At 38.8% G+C, this 23161-nt stretch overlaps 2 protein-coding genes across 2 annotated transcripts in view; both read right to left on the reverse strand.

Moving 5' to 3' along the window:
- Positions 1 to 8550, reverse strand: part of LOC108077636 (uncharacterized) — a 49260-nt gene extending 40710 nt beyond the window's left edge. Inside the window, exon 1 of the mRNA XM_017171049.3 lies at positions 7201 to 8550. Coding sequence (XP_017026538.1) covers positions 7201 to 8252 — 1052 coding nt within the window. The 5' untranslated portion in view covers positions 8253 to 8550. The remainder of the gene's footprint in view (positions 1 to 7200) is intronic.
- A 10610-nt stretch (positions 8551 to 19160) lies between these two features.
- LOC108077579 (heterogeneous nuclear ribonucleoprotein A3 homolog 2-like) lies at positions 19161 to 19763 on the reverse strand. The gene is made up of 2 exons (XM_017170974.1): positions 19752 to 19763; positions 19161 to 19691 (listed from the first exon to the last, which is right to left on the reverse strand). Exons 1-2 carry the CDS (start codon positions 19761 to 19763, stop codon positions 19161 to 19163), a joined length of 543 nt encoding a protein of 180 aa, XP_017026463.1.
- Between the last annotated feature and the right edge of the window lie 3398 nt (positions 19764 to 23161).

Raw genomic sequence — 23161 nt, forward strand, 5'->3', positions numbered from 1 at the left:
TATATCCAATTTAAATGGCCGGATCTATTAAGCGAAAAATCCTCCAAAACGAATCGAAAACAGAATTTTAGCTGCTGTCGCTGAGCATTACACCCACTCAAAGCAAAGCAGACAGATTTGGCCTGTCACTTGCCTCATTTGCATAAGACAACATAAAAAACAACAACAGCCACAACCTCTGTGGCAAATTGCTACTTACTGTCAAGCCGAAAGACCAAAAATGTATCCATCAAAAACCAAGTAAACAAAGGTAGAGTTAAAGAAATGGAATAAGAATTGTTTAAATTAATTTTGGGTAAGCAAACAACTTTATAAAAGAACTTCTTGAGAAGCGCAAGCGTGTGAAAAAGGCAGCCAGAAACAAAAACAAATTAGAGTTATGAGTGCGGGCAAACAATTAAGCTGATCTACGCACTCTTATGAAAGAGGGATCAAAGAACTGGCTTCTACTTTCAAATTTCAGATTCTGTTTTTGGTATTTCCGCTTACATAAATTAGTTGTAAGATGAAATTTTCTATCTTTTCAGTTCCATTCTCTCCATTCCCATTGCGTAATTCCCTCCAACCATAAAATAGTGTCCAGAGAACTTTTGGAGATTGTTTCCTCTCTAATTTGTAAAGGTTTTTAGCTTTTCTCCTTTGTCTTCATTTTTATTATTTTTGTCACGCACTCTAAATCAATAAAAATAAAGAACAATGGAATGGAAGGTAATATTTACAAACCGAAGCTTGAATACACTTGATAACCTGGGATATAGTCTTTCAGTTTATATTAAAACCAACAAAGTAATGGCTAATTTCAAGATCTTTTCCTTTAGATTCTAAACTATATAATATTTGGAATAATTTTTAAAAATATCTTTCAAGTTCGAACATACTTCATTTTAGGGTATATCTCAGTAAATTTGTATAGCAATTTAATTTAATTTGTTGATCGTTCTTTGTTCTTTTACGATTAGTTTTCTTTTATAACATTGCCTTGTTCTTTTTCTTTAATTTACTTTGTTCAATGAAGTGGCCCGTTGCCTGTAATTATTTTTACTGAAATAGCTTCAAATTGCCAAGCTCTTGAATAGTTGCCTTTGCCATAAAAAGAAGACTAAAACGTTTTCGATCTTATCGGAAATTTTATAGCCTGCTTAGCTAAGTAGATGGGTCTTACGTTTGAGTAATTAGTTTTTAGTTAACTTCAGTTGAATTGTACCGTAAGAGTATACAGAATCACTTCCCCAAAGCCATATTTATTATACAGTGACCCCAAAACACAAGGGTATGTTTTAAACTGACCCCTGCGTTTTATTCTAATTTGTTGGCTTTTACTTTTTACTGCCCACACTTATATATTTAAAAGGTAAGTGGAATAAGGAGAAACATTTTCCCTTTTGACCAAACATAAATTTCTTTGTCGCTCACAGTCTCTAATTAGCATATCTCGTGAATTTCTGTAATTAAAACCCAAGCCAGACAAATATATTTAAGAATTTCGCTAAGCCAGCGACAAAACAAAAACATAAATCACGCAACATTTTTGGGGGAAATGAAAGTTGCAAATTTGTGGTAATTCCTTTAAATGATTTCAAAAACTATAATTAGTTGGGAAAGATTAAAAATATTTATATGAGTAGAGTTGCATTTATTTTTCTCTAAATTAATTCTTATGTTTAAATACCTAAAAACTACACGCTTTTCAAAAATATTGCTCAACAGCAGCTTGCATAATTTTATAGTTTTTATAGTTTTAGACAAAACGCTTTGTTCTTTTCCCACTGAAAGCGAAAATATGTGCGCACAAGAATTGCCGAATATCATTTTCTAAATATAATTTTATAGCCAAAGGTTTTTTTTATAATTTTCTTGCTGATCAGCTCTTTGTCATGCTAATTTTGAAATTTGAAAATGCAAATTTCTTATAGAGATTCTCTTTATACGCCGAAAGCAGGCAAACCGGAATCGATGGGCATTATTTATGAGACGTTTATTGATTTCATATACGTGTATTTTTTGGGGCGTGTGCTCCACGAGCTTCACGGCAATTTGTAAAGCCCCGTTTCTGGTTTTCGGTTTCGGAACATTTCGGGGGAGATCTCTGGATCAATTGCCAATTACTGAGCAAACAAAATATTTCTCTAATTTGCTGACACGAAGCGAGGCTCCTCCAGCTCGCATGTCACGGCCGCGAGGAGTTCCAATCAAAACTCTGGACCAAATAACTCTCCAGCACCGGGCTGCAACTTGCAGCTCCCAATGGTTTGATGCCTCTGCTCTGATAATTCCAGTCAGGCGATGTTTGGGCTGGGTTCTGGTCTGGCCTGGCTTAGGTTTCGGCGGCTATCGCTAGCCAGCGAAATATTTTTTCTAATTAATAATAATAACAATTGATGCCCGAGCCGAGCCGGGCCGGGCCAGGCCATCATCGTTCACGGCTAACGGAACTGGCCGAAAAGGAATGTGGAGCAAAAGGTGTTAAAATTGTATTTATTTGCCAAGTTCTCCCCCTTTTTAGGCGCGGATCTCGACGCTGTGGCTTTTCTCTTGGCCCAACAACATCCAAGCGGTTCATCAAAATTGTTCGCCTCGCTTAAATTGCATTTTGCTGTTCAAATTAAACGTGAGGTTTCTGCGGTTTGCCTGGGCTGTGGCCCTGCCCAAGATGTCTATGACTTTGTATATAAATCTAGAGCATAAATCTTTTGAATTTATTAATGTTTAAAGGAACGAAACGATTGAAACATTTTACTAATAATTAAATAAGCTTGCAACAAATTATTTATTATATTTAATATTAAGCTTTGGGTATTTTAATTGGGTAAAAATAAAAATACAAGTTAATTTCAAAATTCCCATGGATCTGGTGCAACCCCCGAGAGTCAGAGGTGGCAAATTCGATACTCCCCGAATGACTTTCCCTCCACAAAGCCGCAAGTAATTGCAACGAAAAATTATTTAGTTTTGCATACCGCGCACACACCCCGCCGTGTGGCAGTTGGAAAATTCATTTGTCCATATGCCAAAGGGGATAATTACCATGACTCGCACTCGAACAAAAGCGGCTGCTTTATGGCAGCAAATTTTATTGCATTTTACAATTTGGCTCGCTACCCGACCCCGGTGAACTGAACCCGTGCACCCGAGACCAGAGACCCGAGACCCGAGACCCGAGACTCCGAGACTCCGAGACTCTCTTCACATGTGAGTTCACATTGTTGGCCCGTGACCCAAAGCGGGTCGGCAGGTGTCGACAACTGGCGGTGGTGACTCACCCAGGTCGTATTGTTTTCATTTTCGCATAATTACCAGAGTGGCGAATGCTAAATGGTCAGAGGGAAAAATGTAACAACAGTTGAGCGGGAAACCCTATAGAGGCTTGGGAAGTTTTTTTGTTTTCAGCCCGCTGCATTTCCGGCTGCTTTATATGAAGTTTTTGTTTCAGCTACTATTCATTTTTGAGCTGGCTCTGATGTCATTGACAACGACTCAATTACTGTGCGGTGAGGGGAGGTGGGGTAACGTTTCCATAGAATTGTGATCTCCATTTAATAGTTCTTTTGTCTTGATGACTCGTCCAAAAATGGTGCTAAAACAGACGTCAAAGCTTTGAAATTGAAAGTGTTTCAGCGCCGTCAAGAGTGGGTGCCAAAAAAAAAAATGTGTATTTAAAAAAGCAATTACCCAAAAAATATGGCATTGAAAGTGCTTGAAATGCTCGGATTTTGAAGATTTGAGTCAAGACAATGAATCATTTAAAGATATCCTAAGCGCGCCAGCGAGGTGGATTGCATAAGCGGCAAGTTCGCTGCTTAAGTCATTCGTATTTGTGGTGACAACATTTCGCTCAAAGTAAACAACACAATTTGGCAGTTGGACTTGACAGTCCTAGGTATATTATGCAAAAAAAAAAGAGTTTACTTGTCTCATTTACCTGCCCCTTGAGCGCCGCTTCCTCCGGCACTTGATCTATTTTTAGGCTCCCCGCTCATCCAAAACCACTGCCTCCGTCGCCACAAATATTGACATACGAATCTTGTATTTGCCAAAAAAAAAATCAACCAACCAGCGCATTGGGGTAAATACGGAAGATCGTCTTCGGTTCTATTTGAGCTTTTATTTCTTTTAATTAGGCACCATATTTGCCGATGATTTCGGCGCTGATGATGAGCTCAATGATGAGCAATCAAAGTGAATGCCGAGCAGCAAGCTGATCATCTATCTATGCTGCGGACTCAACAGGTTGCGCAGCGCAAAGTGACTGGCAAACAGCAATCAGAAGGAAGCTTTAGCCTTCACCTCAGGCACACAGGGGTAAATAGTCGGCAATTATGGTTGGGTCTCTCTATCCCGATTGGCTGATGGGGAGCAATTAGCGGCATTTGTTTATCAAATTAAGTCGCAAGTGGCAAGCACCAGCGATTAAGTGACAATCTCATGGGCTCTTTAATGGCGTCATTGAAAATTAACACACACCAAACACACACAAACAAGATGTAGCCTTGAAGAGGGCTTGCCATATTATTGGCATGGTGGCCATGATATTGATGGGATTAGATTAAAAAGAAGAGATGTACAAGTTCTTAACTTGGGTTTTTCTAAAAGTTTTGCAGGAATTATAAGTTTATCATTGTCTTAATGATATAAAATATCAACTGAAAATTGTAAATTAATTTAAAGACCAAGAAAAGAATTTCTAATCCAATACTTTTACAATAAAGAAATAAATTAAAGGTTAGGAAATAAGGAATAAGGTTGAGAACCAAAGGTAACTTTTGATAGTCTGCACTTGAGATCCATCCCAACCCACGCATGTTACAATTTCTTCAGTTTTAAATAAAGTGCGAATACATATTTTTGCAAATTCCCATAATAAAGCGGAAGCTTGGCACTATCGGGCAGACATCAAACAACACCACTCCGTCTTCATCTCCCCAAAAAAACAATACTTTCGCACGCCAAAAAGCAACCAAATCATCTTTCCAGTAACACCTTGGCTAAAACACGAAGAAAAAAACACACACACTTCATAAAAAACACTTTCGAATGCTCACAGCTTGGACACCTACACTTGGTCCATCCACACACAGCGTCCAAAACAACAACAAAAAATACGAAAAAACCTAAAACTAATGTCTCATGAAAAGCAAAAGTGTGCAAAGGTATGACACATTGTAAAAATGAAGAAAAAAAGTGTACTCCAAACTATGTAAATAAATTTGCCAAAGCGAAATAAAAAACTTTTACTTTTATTGTTGCTGGTGGTGTTAGAGTTGCTGTCGAAGCGAAATATTTGCGCATCATGCAATTTGATTTGCAATAGAGTTGTGAGCTGTGTGTTTGCCAAAAGCGATATCAATCGAACCTCAACAGCAATCGTAATAGAGAAAATTCCGAAAGCACTACAACCTGCGGTCACAGAAAGACACAAACATCATCTATCATCTGCCAGTGCGTTGAACTAATCGAGTTCGTTGCCTAAGTCTTTTGATTGAACGCTTCGTTGGGGGAGTCTTATCAACGTTTCAGCTGCCGCCTGCTGCCACATTTCCATGCGGTCTTGATTCACTTTGCATGTTTGCTCCTGCTGATTGAAATGTTTGCCATTTTTGATGGCAGCGAAGACGCCAGGGGGGCCCGGCCCGATAGTAGTTGCCCCAGCATTGGGCGGTGGTGTGGGCGGTTTTCTTAGTCAAAGTAAAAGGCTTTTAATAAACATATTTGCGTGTGCTTATGCAATGAAAACTTCAAATGAAACTGAGACTGAATTGCTACATCAAAAGTCATTTAGGCATTACATGCTATTTGAAAGTAAAATTCGAAATATTTCCTATTTTGCATGGAAAATCAGACAACATTACATGTACTTTGTGTATGTGTATTAATGGGATATAAAATAATTGATATTGCTTTCCTGTGTACGATTTTACTAATAATTCATTTACTAATAATTCATTTTATTTAGATTTAAAAAATTCGTATTAAAACAAATAGTCACTTGCTTTTGATTAAATTGAACTCCATCTTTAAAATAAATTATATATTTTAGTTACTATTACCCCATTTCATTTCTCCATTAAAATTAGCTAATAATTTCGGTCACTTTTACCAAACTGTTTGCCTTTTCCCTCGTTTTTCCACGCCTTTGGTAATATTTTACGTTATATTTACTATTTCTTAGCAATGAAAAGCCCCCTTAACCCGAACTAAAAATAAAAGTTAAACGACTGCAAGAGCTATTAAGTATTTCGGACACATTTCGCAGACAAAAATTGTAACAGTCTCCAGCGCCCAAAAACCCAACCCGAATTTGGGCAAAACTTAAAATGTCTTTTGGAAATGTTAAGCGCGAAATTGGCAAACTTTATGTGCCTGAATTTCGGTGTGCAATTTGCGTTTAATTTGGGGTCACACACACACAAACACACACCTATTTCGGGGCGAACCCCGGGCAATGTTAAGTTATGTAAGGGCGATTTAACAGTCTGCTAAGGGTCGGAGCTGGGCAGAGAGCTAATCAATGTGAAGCAGTTTCCGAAGGCATTTTAATTGCCACAGAGCAACTTGCAACACTGCAGCAACCTGCCCCGCGGCCAGAGCTAAATGACACATGCGCCTGCTGCTGCTGCGGCTGCTGCTGTTGCTGCTGCGGCCCTCTTTCTCTTTCTCTCCATCGTTGCCCACTCTCTCACTATCTCTCTTCGCGTCTTGGCCCGATGCCGATGCTGTTAAAAAGACTTTCACTCTGGCCGAGCGCTAAAGATGAAATGGCTATTGACTTCATTTTTGGCCAAAAATAAAGCCGAACCATTAACTAATTAGCTTACATTTTGAGCGATTTATTGAGCTCCAGATTTAAGTGTAGCTTGTCTAAGACTAAAAGTAATACTTGTTTGTTTCTCTCTTAATTAAAGAACTAGAATGAATAGTGATCAATTATGAGACTTTCTCAAGAGACACAAATAGATTTTACTTTTTAAAGAACGAAAAATGCACAATGTTCATTGAAAGTATCTTTAGATAGAGAAAAGTAAAAAAACTGCAATATTTCCCTAAATAATATTGCTTTTATCCTTCTTTACAAAATGATATTGCAAAAAATTTGATTTCAATTTTATGACAACTGAAAGTAAAAAACTCCTAATGGAAAATCTTTTTCCTTATAGATTTTCCCCCAAAACTAATTTAAAACATTTCCCAATTAAAAACACTCACCTTCTGGCCTGTCTGGGTATAGACTGCGTCCAGCACACTGGTGCCTTGTGAAGCTGATGCATATTCCGGGACGACTTGTAGGTAAGGTCGCCACACTCCGTTTGCCACACCTGAAGGTTTCCCTCCGCCGGATAGAAGGTGTACAGGCTGTGGGTGGCCGAGGCAATCACGGGTGACGAGCCGCCACCCTCTACGCCGTCCACAACGCCAGCAGCCACCAGGGGCGACAGGGTGGCACTGGAGATGGGCTGGACCAGCAGAGCCTGTCCTGCTGCTGGGGCTCCGGCTGCACTTGCTCCGCCACCCGTTGTCTTGTAGTTCAGCATGCGGGTAGCGCCTCCCGCCGCACTGCTACTGCTACTGATATTGCCATTCCCGTCGTGCTTTAGGATCAGGCTACTGGGATCGTAGCCGTGGCGATTGTGTCGTGATATGGCGTCCACGGAATGCGAACGGATTCCGTTGCGGGTGGGGTGATGGGGGTTCATGTGGAGCCGACGTCCGCGCCGATAGTTGGAAGTGGCAGTTCCGGTGTTTCCCAGGCTGTTGTTTCCCGAGCCGGAGGACCCAGTAATGCCCGAGGTCAACCGATGATTGTGAACACTGGAGGCGGCACTGGGGACCAACGGTTGCCGCTGCTTTTGGTACTGCAGGCGAGGCTGCTGCTGATGCTGCGGTGGCGGTGCCTGTTGCCGCTGGAGCTTTGGTCCCTGGTCCTTGAAGAACTCTCTCCTCTGGATTTGCGGGGCGGCCAGGGTGAGGGCACCCCTGGTGGCACTGCCCGAACTTCCGATGGTATTCGAGGATGGAGGACTGGACGATGCCGCTTTGGTGGCGCCGCCAGTGGCCGCCGAGCTGAGCTGAGCCAGCTTGCTGGCATTGTTCGTGTTGGTGGTGGTGGTGGTGTTGCCAGTGCCGGTTCCACTTGTCTGATGCTCCGAATCTGTGGAAACCCGATCCGGATCGCTTTCGAAACCTTCGTCCAGGGATCGGGTTGGACTCAGTATGGGCTTCGAGTGCTGCTGCTGCTCCAGTTTCGTAGTGGTAGACATGGCTGCTGGCCACTAAGGGGTATTATTTATGTGTGTTGCTTTCCTTTAGTTAGTCGGGGTATTGGGTATCGCTGCTTATCGTTACACTTGGCTAACACAGTGCGCCGTTGCACAGGTACGCCGCTTTTCTATTTCCCTCTTTCCCTCGTCTCGGCACTTCTGCACTTGTTTCACATCTAATTTCGCTGCGATCTCGATTCGTCGTCCGTCGTTCACTTCGCAAAAAAGTCGCGCCAAAGTTGCAGTCAACTGTTTGGTGGTAGGCAAAAAAAGCTCGATGCTCCGTCACTCACGTCCGTCTCGCACGAAAGTTTTTTTCAAACTGAGCGACCAGGTGAGCTCAGCTCTCAGGTGTCTTCCAGCCGTGAGGCGAGAGAGCCGAAGCTCGCTGCGGCACTTGTTGCGTTGCACCTGCTGGCTGATGAAGAGAGAGCGGAGTGGCTAAGAGAGAGAGCGCTCAGCTGTTCCGTCTTACCAAAAAGGTATTCGCGAAATTTCCGAGCGATCAAAAAAAAATGAGCGAGAGTGCAGAGGTGAAACGGGAAGAGATCAACTGAGAAACCTTGACATCTGTGCAATGTAATGTTGATCGTTTTTTTATTGACATTTAATCGGGACTTGTTTCTTTACAGCGAATTTAAAAAATACCTCGAATATTCATGTTGAAATAAAAAAAAATCCTGGAAGATATCAATTATAAAACCTGTATTATTAAATATGACCTTTAAACAATTTTATGTTTACGGACAAATTAAGTACGATGCATAGTTTTATTATAATTTCATTGTTTGGTATGTAATAGTTTTCTTTTTATTCGTTTTTCCTTGCAGCTTTATTTTTTTATCGTCATCAATAGCCTAGAAGATCTAGCAAATCAATAAGTTTTTATATTATCACACAAATAGTATAATAATCTTGGAAAAAAATCACGACAAATTATCATCTAAATGTTTTCTAAAGGTAAATTTTACTATGTGTTACCTGTCCAACTTTTCCAGCTGCCACTGTAACCGAAATTGGGCTCTCTCTGCTCCAACGCTCCCAATCTTGGCATCTCTCTCATTATAGCTCCCTCGCAGCTCTCTCTCTCTCTCTCTTAAGCGCCACGGCATTTTCATCAATGAAAATACCAACTCCAAAGCAACAGCAACAACAATAACCGGCACAAAACCCGTAACAGAAAGCCGAAGAGCGTGCAAAAAAAAAATATTAAAAACAAAACAACAGTTTGAAAAGCTTGCAGAGAGCGGATTGGGAGAGAGAGCAGAGAGCTTTCAACACCTGCTGCACAACTGCACCAAGGTGTGGAGGAGGAGGTACTAGGCGGCATAAAGATAGTGGCCAATTTCGGGACTATTTTTTGCGCCTCCAGCCCTGCTGCTTTTTGTGCCTCCCCTCGCTTTTCCACTTTTGTTTTCCGCTCCAAGTGGCCACACGGCTGCAACGCTGCCGGCGTTGTTTCAATTTGATAAATACAATCAGATAATTGATAATTTCCATACGGACTTAATTTCCTTAATTATAATCGAACTAATGGGATATATTACCCATCGCCATTGAAATTGGCTTGAGGAAATTAATAGTTTGCAAAAGCTTAGCCAGTGTCGCAGTAAATGGTATAAACCATTTAATAAAATTAGTTACATTTTCAAATTTAAAATATTGGTTTATTATACTTATTAATAATAATTCAAAAAAGCCAAATTCTTGTAAGCTGGGATATATAAAATATGCATATTTAAAAAATCTATTAAAATATTTAAAAAATATTTTGAACAATACATTGATGACTTTTTATTGATTTTTTTAAATTTGAATAGTTGTTACATAAATAAATGTAACAATAAAATACATTGCTTAAAGAAGTAATGGTTTTTTAGGTATTAAAATTTCAATGTCCAAAGTTTATAATAATACTTATTTTAATATTAACAACACATTCTTCTTCTCAACATCAATCCACAGACTTATCACTTTTCACTTTATTTTCTCACTTAGGAAAAATCATTCACTCTCTGCGAAGATTTGATCCCGGCTTTATGATAGTTTCGCTAACTGGTAGAGGCTGTTGCTGCTGCAAGTGCGGCTTCTGTGGCCGCTGTTATAGTTATAACTGCAATTTAATTATATGAATTTTATAGTTTGAACACCATAAAAATGTTGGTCTTAATTGCGTTTTGGCTGTAACTCCAATTCCTCCCGAGATCCGCTGGTCTAGCGCCTTGTTATCGGTTTACGTGACGGTATTTTGATTTTTATTATTAAACACTTCCCCGACTTCCACAGCGAGTGACCCAAAGTTTTGTACCGATCCGGTTGTTGGGCCACCACTAGCCCCCCATTACCGTTATGGTTAGGCAACGTGCCCCAATCCCAACACTCCATAAAGTTTGGCTTACGTATCCACAGCGGTGGTTAAGGTAATAGCACAACAGGACAATTAATACATCGTTTTTTTTAGATGGTAAGTTCTTGAAAAATATAGTTGTAAGAACTGCATTTCTATGGAAAGAATTCTTTTAAATATTTAAAACATATTTAATTATGTATTATGCTTTAAAACGCACTAAGAGAACCTTGAATGTGCCACTATTTTGACCGCAACTGTTTGGGGGAGTCGGGAGGCACTGTTTGCGGTTGGCTTGTGTTAAGTTCACTGGGGTTCAAGACTCAAGCGCAGCCATAAACACGCTGTAAAGTCAACAACTCCTCAGTCTTAGAGGCAATCAATCAATCGCACTGCAGTTAGAGCGGAAGACAACAGCAACGAAAGCCATAACCATAACAATTCCAATGAGTCTAATTATATAGTTCTCACTTCTCAATGATTAGATTGAAGTTTTTACGTAATTTTGGAATTTTTTATATTAGAAAGATTTAATTCTATAGTTTGATTTAATTTATCATTACAAAAAAATAACCAACTTTACATTGTAGTGTTTGAAAACTCTAAAGGAAAATTTAAAAAAGGAAGTAACTTTTAATTATAGTAGTTAATTTAATACCAAACCATTAAAAAGAAACCTCTCATCGTAGCTCCTGCATTGATCAGCTACCCAATTGAGTCCCCCATCAGCTGCTCACACTCGAACTAAATTATTATCCAGTATCCTGTAAAACCTCCCATGATCCATCCACCCATACATCAATTGATGGCAATAAACAACCGTAAAATGTTTACAACCAGCCCGAGAAAAACCCACAAAACGCTGTCGCCCCATTCCAGCCAATTTCATCCGATGGGCGGCAACGAACGCAGTCCAAGGAGAGTTTCCCAGGAGGAGGGATGGTGATGGAAATGGGAATGGGGAATTGGGATGGGGGTCCCAGCACCAGTTTAATTACAACTTTACCAGTTATGACAGACGGCGGCTCTTCGGGTCTGCTCGATGCTCTCAGATGCGCCGCCTAAGCACGCGGAGTAGAGCCACAGCAGCAACATGTGTCACATAATTTCCACAATTAAAACATAAATTGAAGCAGTGCCACAGTCAGCTGTTGGTGGGCGATAAGGGGGCCCAGCCCGAAAGGGGGTTGAGCAGGTGCAACAGGTAGCCCAGTGGCTAAGGCACACGCATGCGTAAAACGGTTGTTGTTGCCGCTGATGTTACTGCTGCAACGACAACGGCAACAACGTGCATGAAATTTTTACTCGAATTCACAAAGAAAGATTTTACATAAAATGATTTGGTCGTTGGAGTACCCTGTTTTAGAATAATTTATAAATAGCATTGTTTTTTTTTTTTGTAATTAACAACATAAAAAATTGTCAAAATAAGATCTGAAGGGACACATGGGCAACTTATAATCTCTAGATTGTGTTAGGTTTTAGAAATAATTTAGAAATTCTTTACTTTATAGATTTCTTTATAGATAAAATATTTATTTAAATTTAATTTAAGAAAATATACAAAAATCAGTGTCTTATGTTTTAATTTTTCATGTTACTTAAGACTTCCACTATCCCCTTTTGTGTCTTTACATTTTCACTTTTCAATTGGGAACGTGTGACAATTTTCGAATGAATCTCGGCCATGATACTCCATTCCAGAGTACAGGGTAATATGGATGCACTCGGGCAACTGTTACGGAGATGCCGAGAGCAGGGACCGAGTTCCAGCCGGTTCAGCGACAACGATAACAGCTACACACTGGCAATAGCAGCAACATCCACAGTAGAGGAGGATAAAGCTGGCAACAACAAGGCGTGAATGCCACAAGCTTATTGAGGAGCACAAGCCAGAAGTGGCTGCCAGAGATCGAAGTGGGAAGAAGGAGGCGCGGAACTGGAGGCGAATACCTGGCTGAAACGCAACTCGGAGGCTGACTACATCATTACGGTTTCGGCCATGGGCCGCTTGCCATTGTAATTGATGTTGTATTAGAACATCATTTACGCAATTGCCACAAGTAGTTGATGTTGCTGGTAGTCGGTGGTAGTCGATTCTGTTGCGAGTGGAAATACAGGAGTGACTGTTGTTAAAGGATTCCTTGAGAGCTCCAGTGGAAACACTAACATTCGTGTCAGATGTTAGTCCCAATATTGCAAATGCTGCTCAAAAGGTTTAGGGTTAAATTGGTACATTACACCTTTTAAAAAATTCATTACAATTCATGTTTTAAATCAATTAAAGTAACAACTGTAAACATTAATGTTCAAACAATAAATATTTTATTAAACTTAAAATCATAAAACTCTTTAGCGTTCCTTTTATAAACTGTGTGTTTAGTTTTCAGCTTACTTTAAGATTTATACCCTTATTATTTGGTAAATAAATTTAATTACAAATTTAACATTTATTATTTTCAAGTTCCTTGTAATCAGGTGGCGGCTTAAAAAGCAGGCAATCTGGACTTCCGAAACCTAGAGACTCAACCTGCCTGACAGGTTAAGATTTCCAATGCAAACTCATTGGAGCAACCATCCTGGATTACCTTGCCATTGGCCATGTACGATGATGGACGACGATCAACTCACGGCTGTCATATGTGGATGGCCTTCATAAAATAATCTCACAGTATATGTATGTTACCTATAGAGCAACAAAAACTGAAAAACAATTACTTTCAAGGCAGAGGGAAAGTAAATTAAATCCCAAAATGACTTCCTATTTATCCATTTAACAAACCACGGCGATCGCTAAGAATTTCTCAATCAAAGTCTTGACTAATCCACATTCTTGCCGTCCAAACCAACCTGTCTGTCCCCCCCTCCCATTTCCTTTTGACCAACTCTCGAGTGTGTTTTGCCCGAAAAAGGTTCAACTAACGCAACGCCGCCGCCCAAAAACCAAAGAAAAAGAAACCAAGCAACCTGGCACCAAAAAGCAAACGCAGAATGCAGAATGGAGAACGCAGCGCCATCGGTCCATGATTGCCAAATCAAATAGCCCGAAAAAAAAAAACTAAATCCATGCAAGAGCCGCTGAAAAAAAAAAGGAAAAACCAAAAGGAAAACTCTGCGGCACGAAACGAGGCAACATTTTTTACGCTTAAATGGCAGATTGTTAAAATAACAGAGGCGGCAACGGCACGCAAAATTGAACAACGGCATCGCCAAGTGCTGGCAGGAGGGGGGGTTCCTGCGGGACGGCTCCCCCAGGTTCTTCCACCAGGAGGAAGAGTCGCCAACCCACCGAGAAGCGGACGAACGGACCGAGCGTCCAACAGGTGCAAGCCAAGATTAACGCAAAATCAAAGCGGAAAAGTCTGACGCGCGTCGAGGAAGGAAGAAGCAGTGCAAGGGGAAAAGGAGTATTAGAACATTTATTTAACACATCAGATGGTCTATGGGGTATATCTTTCTAAGAGGTAAGCTATTTGGAAATATTTTAAAATTTAAATTCAATTAGATAATGAAGCAGTACGTACTATTATTTCTGACTTTTCATATATACATTTTTTTATAGATATTCTGAGAATTGCTCCATATAACGAAGTATTTTCTACAAAAAGCAACTCCTTTATGTCTTAAATTTATTTAATACATTTCAGTATTATTTAAAAATCTTCAAAGAAATTCCTTAACACTTGCATCAGCAAGGCATCAGGCTGGTTAAGGGTTAATGCAGACTGACTTTGGCTCCACCAAATGGCTAACCGAATGCAATTGCTACCGACTCCTTCTCCGGGCCCCTCGCAGCAGCGAGTTGCGCTTCGCTTTTGACTATATCATTAGAAGCATCATTAGAATCACTTGGCAGCGACTTGGCTGCGGGCAACGCCTCGAGTGGATTTTTGCTGCTGCATAATAATTGTTGAGCTCGCCTCATATCGCGGTGGCAGGCTGAATTTTGCCGGTTGCCGGTTTGCCGGTTGCAAATTTTCCATTTAATATTTTTTTTATTTTTATTTTTTGGCTTGCTGTCGATTTTTAGCTGTTTGCTTTTGCATTTTGCATGCCTTTTGCTTTTTAATAGGGAGAACAGAACAGAAATTAGCCAAATGGTAGGGTATACAAAATTTAAAAATAAAAATATATTCTATGGAATAATAAGCTATAAAATTCAAAGCTAACAAATACATATGAAACAATGTATATATTTCAGTTTAAAAAAAGAGCATTACAGTATCCTAAAGTCCGGAAAACTCACATTCACATAGCGTGTTAACATAATGTATTTATTTTGGCTTCCGGGGCATCTGCAGTATCATTTTAACACGTTCGAAATGAGTCTAAGACTTGCACTTATTACCTATTATACTGCGCTTTTCTTTTCTAATCTACATCAACGTTCTCTGCTTTAAACTTGGCTAAAAGCTTTGTCTGGATGTTGCCTTTTGCTCTATGGGAACCTGCTACTCACAGAGCCACACACATGCCACAAATTGTAGCACGTAGCTACTATTTAGTTGAAAGATCTAAGGCAATTGACATTTTTTTATAAATAAAGGCAACAATAAAATAAAAATAAAAACAAATTCTAAAAGCTCTAAATTCCAAAAACTGGCAAATCATTTTAAGTTTGTTTGTGATTCGTGGGAAAAAAACGGTTATTTTTCTTATCTTCAAACTCATGATAACAATTTTTTAATGGGTACAAAAGCTCTTTTGAATACTCTTCCCAATTCAAGCCTTGACATTAAGCTCCATTACACTTGGTGCCTGGCTGAACTTCATTTATTGGCAATGTTGAGGTGACTCTGGGAGCTCCATCTAAGTGGGAGTGCAATGACATCCCGCACAGCTGCAGTGTTTTTGTTTTTTTCTGTCTTATCGAGCTAGCGCCCAACCGCCAACGCATTTGACAACATTTGTTTCCTCATTACGAACACCGAACGGCACTGCAACTGGCAACTGGTAACTGGCATCAGTGGCAAAAGAGTCGAGTCGAGTCGAGCGCTGAATGTTAATTACGCGATGCTGCGAGGAAGCATCTCTTGGCGGCATCGCGTTGTGCAAAAGAAAGTGAAATGGAAATGGAAATGGAAATGGGAAGCGTGGAAAGTCGACAAGAGGTGAAGATGTCTGCCCGACAACCGCAGAGTTCACGATCGGTCAGCTGGTGCTGTATTTCTTTTTTTTTCGGTTTTCCAGCTCTGCGGCTTTTCACGTTTTCAATAGGAGGTGCAAGCGATTCCCCCGATGGGGTCATGCGAATAGTTTCAATGGTCAACGAGAGAGTTGAACGATCGTTATGTGATGCTGATGCTGACGACATTAATGATGAGCAGGAAGAGACGACAAGTATTTCAGGAAATCAGCGATGACATATGGCTGCGAGTGAGAGGCTTTCCGGGATTTTAGTTTGTAAAATTTAATATTTTTACAATTTACATAATTTACAGCTATAGCTACAAAGCTTAGTTAGATTAAGGCTTACATTAAACACAAAGACTAAACGTATAAAGTTTCAATTACTATTTGAAAATATTTTGTAAATATTATTTTATATTTTTACATGGTTTTTTTATTTTCAAAATACATTTCCAAACCAATTTTAAACATATTCACATGCTTTTGTCAGCATGTTGCCAAGTGTTCATTAAAATTTCTTCCTCAAAACGAAAGGTGAACAATTTGGCCCGTGTGCTGGTGTGGGTTTCGTGGGTTTTTTGAATTTAGTGCTAATGCGTACAAGAAAGAGGCGTAACAACCACAAAAAAATAATAATAAAGTGCTAATAATTTCTGTGCAAAATTATGTTGCCCCGAAGACTCTGAATAAACGTTCCCCTGGGCGTAGCGGCATTCGCTAGCTTAAACCCTCAGACCTCAAACCATAAATAAACAGGCAAGGAAACCTGATCTCAGGGGATTTTAAGCTGAAGTATTTGGTTTAATGTTTGTATATTTAATATTAAAAACTATATAAACTTTTTAAATATTTTTGAAATATTTTTTTAATAAGATATGAAAGATCTTGTTAGTATCTTAGAAAAGTTGTAGTGCTTTTTCCATTTCGAACTTCTTGGAACTTTACTTCAGTTTTTCGGTTTTGCTTTTGTTTTACTATTTTTTTTGGCCTCAGGTCTTTTCATTGTAAAAAGATTGGCTTGGTCATCTGACAGAAACACGCGCGTAATTAAGTTTGGATACATAAACATTATAAAAAAAAACTACTGGCAAATTGCCTCCCACGAAGGTTGGCCAAAATATTCGGACAAACAAGACCGAACAGCAATTAAATCAAAGCAAACTTGTAGGTTTCGTTTATGATTTTGTAAATATTTGTGGGCTGTTTGATTTACTGCCAAGGGGGGGGATACGTCCATTTAGCCACCTTCGGTAATTACGCATAAATGTTATGCATGTGTATTATTATGTATGGGTTTTCTTCTTCTCGGTATGAATTTTGTGTCAAGGATGAGCGGAACTACTGACATAAATTGGCGTTTTGCTGGATGCGCTTTGATTGATTGATTGATTGATACGACTGCGGGGCCAAAACAAAATATGATAATACAAAAATACCAATGATGTCTTAATAGGTGTTTAATTCGGCTTTGAGTTCGTCGGCAGTGATTTAATCTGATAGTTTTAATTGAGGAAATCTTCTTAAATGTTCTATTTAATCAATCAAGGACTTTTAAGCAGAAAGCTGTAGTTAAAGCAAATTCCGCTTATCCCTTCTGAGTTGTTGCAATTGCAGGGTAATTTGCAAACTCACTAAAGCCCAGGCCCAAACCAAGTTGCGACCATAATTATCAGGCAGAAGAAGAAGCCAAGAACTTCAGAACAAGTAATAGGTGAAATCCATAGGAAAGTGGGGCGGACGAGAAGATGGTACTGGAGGGGGGGTAGTGTAGTGCGAACAGGTAAACGAAGCGATCATCATCGAGAAGGGTCCACGGCAAATTCTACGAAACCAATTAAGGCGCCCCATGAAGGTACATTGGGTTTTGAATCGCGGAAAATCAAATCAACTTAATAAGCAGTCAACCAAGACTTTAAGATGTTGTGTTTGAATGCTAGGGATAATGCAAATGCAGAATACTTTTTATTTTTATTTAGATATATCTGCAACCAAGTACAATTTATAAGCTTATCCAATAATAAAAACTTCATTTATAATAAATTTCTAAATAAGAGGTACAATAATTACAATCTCTGGATTCAATCTATTATAAATTGAGTCAAAATCCTGTCATCGTGAGATCTTATGGCCTCTACTTTTTATTGATTTATTGAAAATAGAAAGTCTATATTGGGAATTCAATAAAAATAAAATCACTTTGTTGTTTTTAAGTCGCTAGGGTAGCTTTCGGGAGATAATGCAGAGGCTCTTCTGTCTGAAAAGACTAAGTACATATATACATAGACTAATCTGTTAATTCTTATCGTTATTTCAACCAAACTGAAAACGGTCGATGACATTTATCAGCGCTAGCTTTATTTGTTTTGCGATTGTGGCAATGAGTGGGCCTGCAGCCTGAATATGAATTTATATGTATTTATCCCAAAACCAAAGACTTGCTCAAAATCAACCTTTGCAATTATTCTAGTGTTTGATAAACAATAGGTAACATTTTTTCATTTTAAATGCATATATATTGTGACCAATATTATATTTCAACATCGTGGTACATTTCAAAATGTTCTTAATTTCTATTTGTGGTGAATCAGATGTTCAGTTAAAACTTGTCCTATTGCGGCGTAAATCAATGATGGGATATGATTGGGATCTATGATTTTCCCCTCCACCGACAAGTTTTTGCCCAGATTGAGATTGAAAATAATTTTCCACTCCATCTAATGCTCCTTCGATGATGGCTTTAGTAAAAGCAAACAGTCGTTGACAAAAAAAAGGAGTGGCAAGGTGAATGCCAATAAAGATCACAAATAAAAATGTCTGTAATTAAAAAACGTAATATAAATGTTATATGTACAATGCGTAAACTAAGAGGCAACACAAACTTACCAGCCACTTCATTTTGTTTGCGAACTTGAAATGAACTAATTTTCAAGTTGCGTTCGCATTTATAGATGAAGCTGAAGCTAGATTAAAATATTTCACAAAACAAGAATTTGAGGAATAATATATTAACAATTCTTTGTATTTTTTTCATGGATTTTTGTCTTGCTTAATTGAGATAAGGTGGTACACAAAAATATATATAATATAAAATATATTATAAATGAAAGTCTTTCCAAATAAGCACATAAATATTTCAATTGTGTTTATTCATTTCTTAAATCAATAATAATAATAAAAACTTAAGTATTTCCTTTGTGCTTGAAAAACATTTATTTTGTTTTATTTTCAAATTAGTTACCATTTGTGTTGTTTAATTTTCCAGTTCTTATGAAAAAAGCTTACAAATTATTAAGAAAAATAAAACATTTAAAACAATATTTCTTTCTTTAAATAGCTTATTATTTGTTTGATATTTTAAATCAGTAAAACCGTTTAGAATGGCGAAGCCAGCAGATGTCCGAAAGTCTAGATCTGGAAATATACCTCGATAATTATTTGCCCCTATACTGTCGTCCATTATATTGGGGATAATATTGTTGATTTGGTTGATAATATCGGTTGTATTGCCTGGAACCGTAGCCTCGACGAGCACTCATGTCCATGATGGGGTATCCACCACTTTGACTGCCACCATTTTGGCCGCCATTATTTTGTCCTCCGCCATAGGGTCCTTCATTATATGGCCCGCCTCCATTTGATCCTCCATTATAGGGTCCTTCATTATAAGGTCCGCCACCACCGTAGGAAGGTCCTCCATTATAAGGCCCGCCACCGCCGTAAGAAGGTCCTCCGCCATACTGTCCATTTTCGTATTGTTGCTGCTGTTTTCTACGTTGTCCAAGTTTAATACTTTCGTCAACGATGTTAGCTATGGAACCAAAGAGGCCACCAAAAAATCCACCTCCACCTTGACCGCCTCCGAAACCGCCTCCAAAGCCTCCACCTTGTCCATATCCGCCTCCGTTATTGGGAACAGGACTCACAAGATGAAAGCCTGCGAGGACCACAACGACAACAAATACCTGTCAATTAAATAGAAAATAAATATTTGTTTGCTAGTCTTCAAAATATGTTTTACTCACCAGTCGATTCATGAGGACTGCAATTAATTATAAATAAATATCGTTGATGGTTCCTGCTTATATAGAAGCTGCAAAATAAACAATTGCTATCAGTGATCCGTCGCTGCAAGAGGACAAGTCGCGATAATGAAGAGCTGCGCTGCGCTGCTCAAATCTCAAGCGGAGGAGCAACCACGCCGAAGGCTTAATACCTGTTCACTAATTTGTAATTATTATTATTTTTTTAATATAAAAGTATATGTTAAGGAAGAAAATAGTGTGTGAAAAAAGCAGAGGGCTTTTAAAATAGCGTCTTACTTATATTCATTATCTATTTAAGCAAATAAAAGTAATTTCTTAAAAATTAAATAATTATTAAATAAAGTATTAATTAACTATGTATATTTTTTAAATTTAAAAACTAGAACATCAAGACTTCTTGATAAAAATAACGCATCTTTATTAATTAGAGAATTATAAACTTTTTATAATATAACTGATAACAAAGTATTAATGCACATCTACATTCGTATGTATGTATATATATGCCTTTACTGATAACAACGTATTTATTTATTTTTTATTTCTTTTTCAGATTTCCAAGAAATCCTTTAAATTCAATTCTAAGAAAAAATATATAAAATATAAAAGGTTCAATTTGTGAACCCAATAAATTTCGAATCAACAACAGGTCATAAGACGACAAGAGCGGTGAATATTTATTTTTAGTATTCGATTCTAATTTCCCATGATTATTCTTTGCCCCACTGTGCTCTGGACCTTGATGGAAACCCCTCTCATCAATTGAGATATTATAAAATATCTGCCCATTGCTCAGCTGCACTGCACGCCCGGTTTCCCCTTTCCATCGGAAAGTGCGTGCGGTCTGCGTTGCCGGTTTAGAACCCATCCACATAAACATACAAACATCCTTGGGCTCTCCTCTCCAAGGAAAGTGAACCAAGAACGCATCTGAACAGATCTGAGGCCCCATGGTATGGCATTTGCCTTGTTAATGATGTGCCGTGGCGCATTTAAATAAAGTGCCGCCCATTATAATGAGCCGAGAGCACTCGGTCTGCGTCTATATCTTATTCTCCGCCTGCCATTACGCTGCGACAAACTATGTTTATAAATACTATTTATTAAATGATTGAGAGGTCTGTTGCTCTGTTTAAAGCATTCAAAAAATTACAAAGTAAAATAATAGCAAATTATACCGATCCTGTCATAAAACCAGGAAGAAAATAAGCTTTCTTGTGACCGTACCATTATATTTTGTTGTATTTTCTCACAGTGTTCTTGCCTTGGCAACCTCAGTCTACGTCTACCATTGTTGTCGACATCTTAACGTCATAAAGGCGCGGCAGCGGCTGGCAGACCCGCAGCCCCATCCCAGCAATTGTTGGCATACGCAGCGTGTCCGTCTCCTGGTCATGTTCGCGTTCTAATGAGCGGCTCATAAAACGCGCTAAGATTTGCACATAAAAAGGGTTGACTGTGGCCATTGCCGGTGCTCCATATGAAACGCATAATTAAGGCTGAATTGATCGCAGGGCAGCTGCTGCTGCTCGATGCGAAACTCGCTCAACTGCTGACAGCCATTAAACAGGGGAGCTGCTCTAACTAACGATGGTTAAAAATGCCTTTAATAGCCAAATTGTTAGCAAACAATCGGTTTCACTGCTAAAAAATAAAAGGGGTTGCCCTTACAGAAGATGGGAACAAAGTTTCAAACTTTTTCCTGGCAATTTGAGCAGTTCAATAACTTTATGAAATTATTTAAGATCTTCTAAGTTTAGGAGTATTTCAAGTTGAATTGAAATAGACAATAAGACTAAGACTAGTAGCAAAAATACAGCAAGACTCTCTCATAGGAAAAACAGTGACAAGTCACTATACGAAATTTCCCATTTGTAATTAGGCGGAAGACAAATATTGTTACTGTCACCAGCAGCATCTTCAATAATAAAAAAAACATACAACATTTATCGCTATGCATTTTTCAAGCCATTTTCAGTCCACAAAAACTAAAAAAAAGAAGAAGAAAATTAAATATTTTTTCCTGTGAAAATGTGCAAATAGAAAGTTTGCCTCTCTCACCCGCTGAAAATGCAATAAAACAATTAAGGCAACGACAGGGCCATGCAGATGGAAGGGAAACTGTGGCAAGACTGCAAGCTCAGCGAAAAGAAAGCAAAGTGGCGAAGACAGACGACAGACAGACAGACTCGTCGCAACCTTAATGACGGAGGGCAGTGCACAGTTTGGAAGTCACTGGGCGGCACCACCTCACCCCCTGGCCCCGTCCGCCCATCTGGCTGGGGGTTCTTTGCCTGTGTGGTCGGCAATTGACATAACATAAACATTTGCCTCTGCCCACAAACGCACACAATCGTACACAATCGCAAATCGCCTAATTATAGCCCAGCGCGGTCCTTCTTTTTCCCTGCCAGCCCATTCAATCGATTCAAATGCCCGACAATCTTTTCAATTATTTCTTATCACCTATGGGGGACCATGGCAAATGGAATTACACTTTAAGAAATTTATTGGTGCAACAGAAGGGTAAACATATTCTACCATTAATTGAGGTTAATGAGGCTTTTAGAGTTTATAGCACTTATTTAAACTTAGCCTGGAAAGCTCATTTATTTTAATTCTTATAAAAATTAAATATATTAACCAAACCTTGAAATTAGGTATTAGAAATCAAAAATATTGTTGGCTAAATTAATTCGGCTGTTGAAATATATTTCCTATAAGGATCAAAAATTACTCTTCTTCATTTGTTTATATAATTTACATTATTTTTAAACTTTCTTTTTATTACAAACCATTTATTTTTCAAGTGTAATTGCCGCATCTCGCTGGCAACATTGTTGCAAGTTTCCGACCATGTTGCTAATGGAATCCTATTCTCGCTGGCAAGCTTAGCATATTTGAACATTGGTGGACACCGATCGTTGCGAACCAGTATCTTTACTTGCCCCCTCCAAGCAACTTAAGACGATTAATATAAATTTGAGCGAAATTTGCACCTATGCGATATACAATTCAGCCAGGCTTTTTGATTTGCTCGATTGTAGACGCCATTTTTGCGTTTATCCCCATCGTTTTTCACATTTATTTTTTCGGCGGATGGCAGTTGTTTGATTAATTACCATGGCCAATGCGAAGGAAAATCAAGTTTCGTTAGCCGCTGCGATTTTGCCAAATTGTCCACCAGTTCCGGCCAAAAGAAAATTAACAAAAATGTGGAAACTAACTGGCTAGGTGGCGGCAGGATTTGGGTAAAGGGAAAGGCTTGAAAAATATAGTCTTGAGTTTCCAAAGTTTAGAAGTTCTTCGAAAAATATGACACCTTTAAACTCATCTTCATTGATTTTGTAGTACAATTTTATATATTTTCTATATAGAGTGCGAAGAGA

Source organism: Drosophila kikkawai, chromosome 3R (genome assembly GCF_030179895.1).
Source record: "Drosophila kikkawai strain 14028-0561.14 chromosome 3R, DkikHiC1v2, whole genome shotgun sequence".
Taxonomy (NCBI): domain Eukaryota; kingdom Metazoa; phylum Arthropoda; class Insecta; order Diptera; family Drosophilidae; genus Drosophila; species Drosophila kikkawai.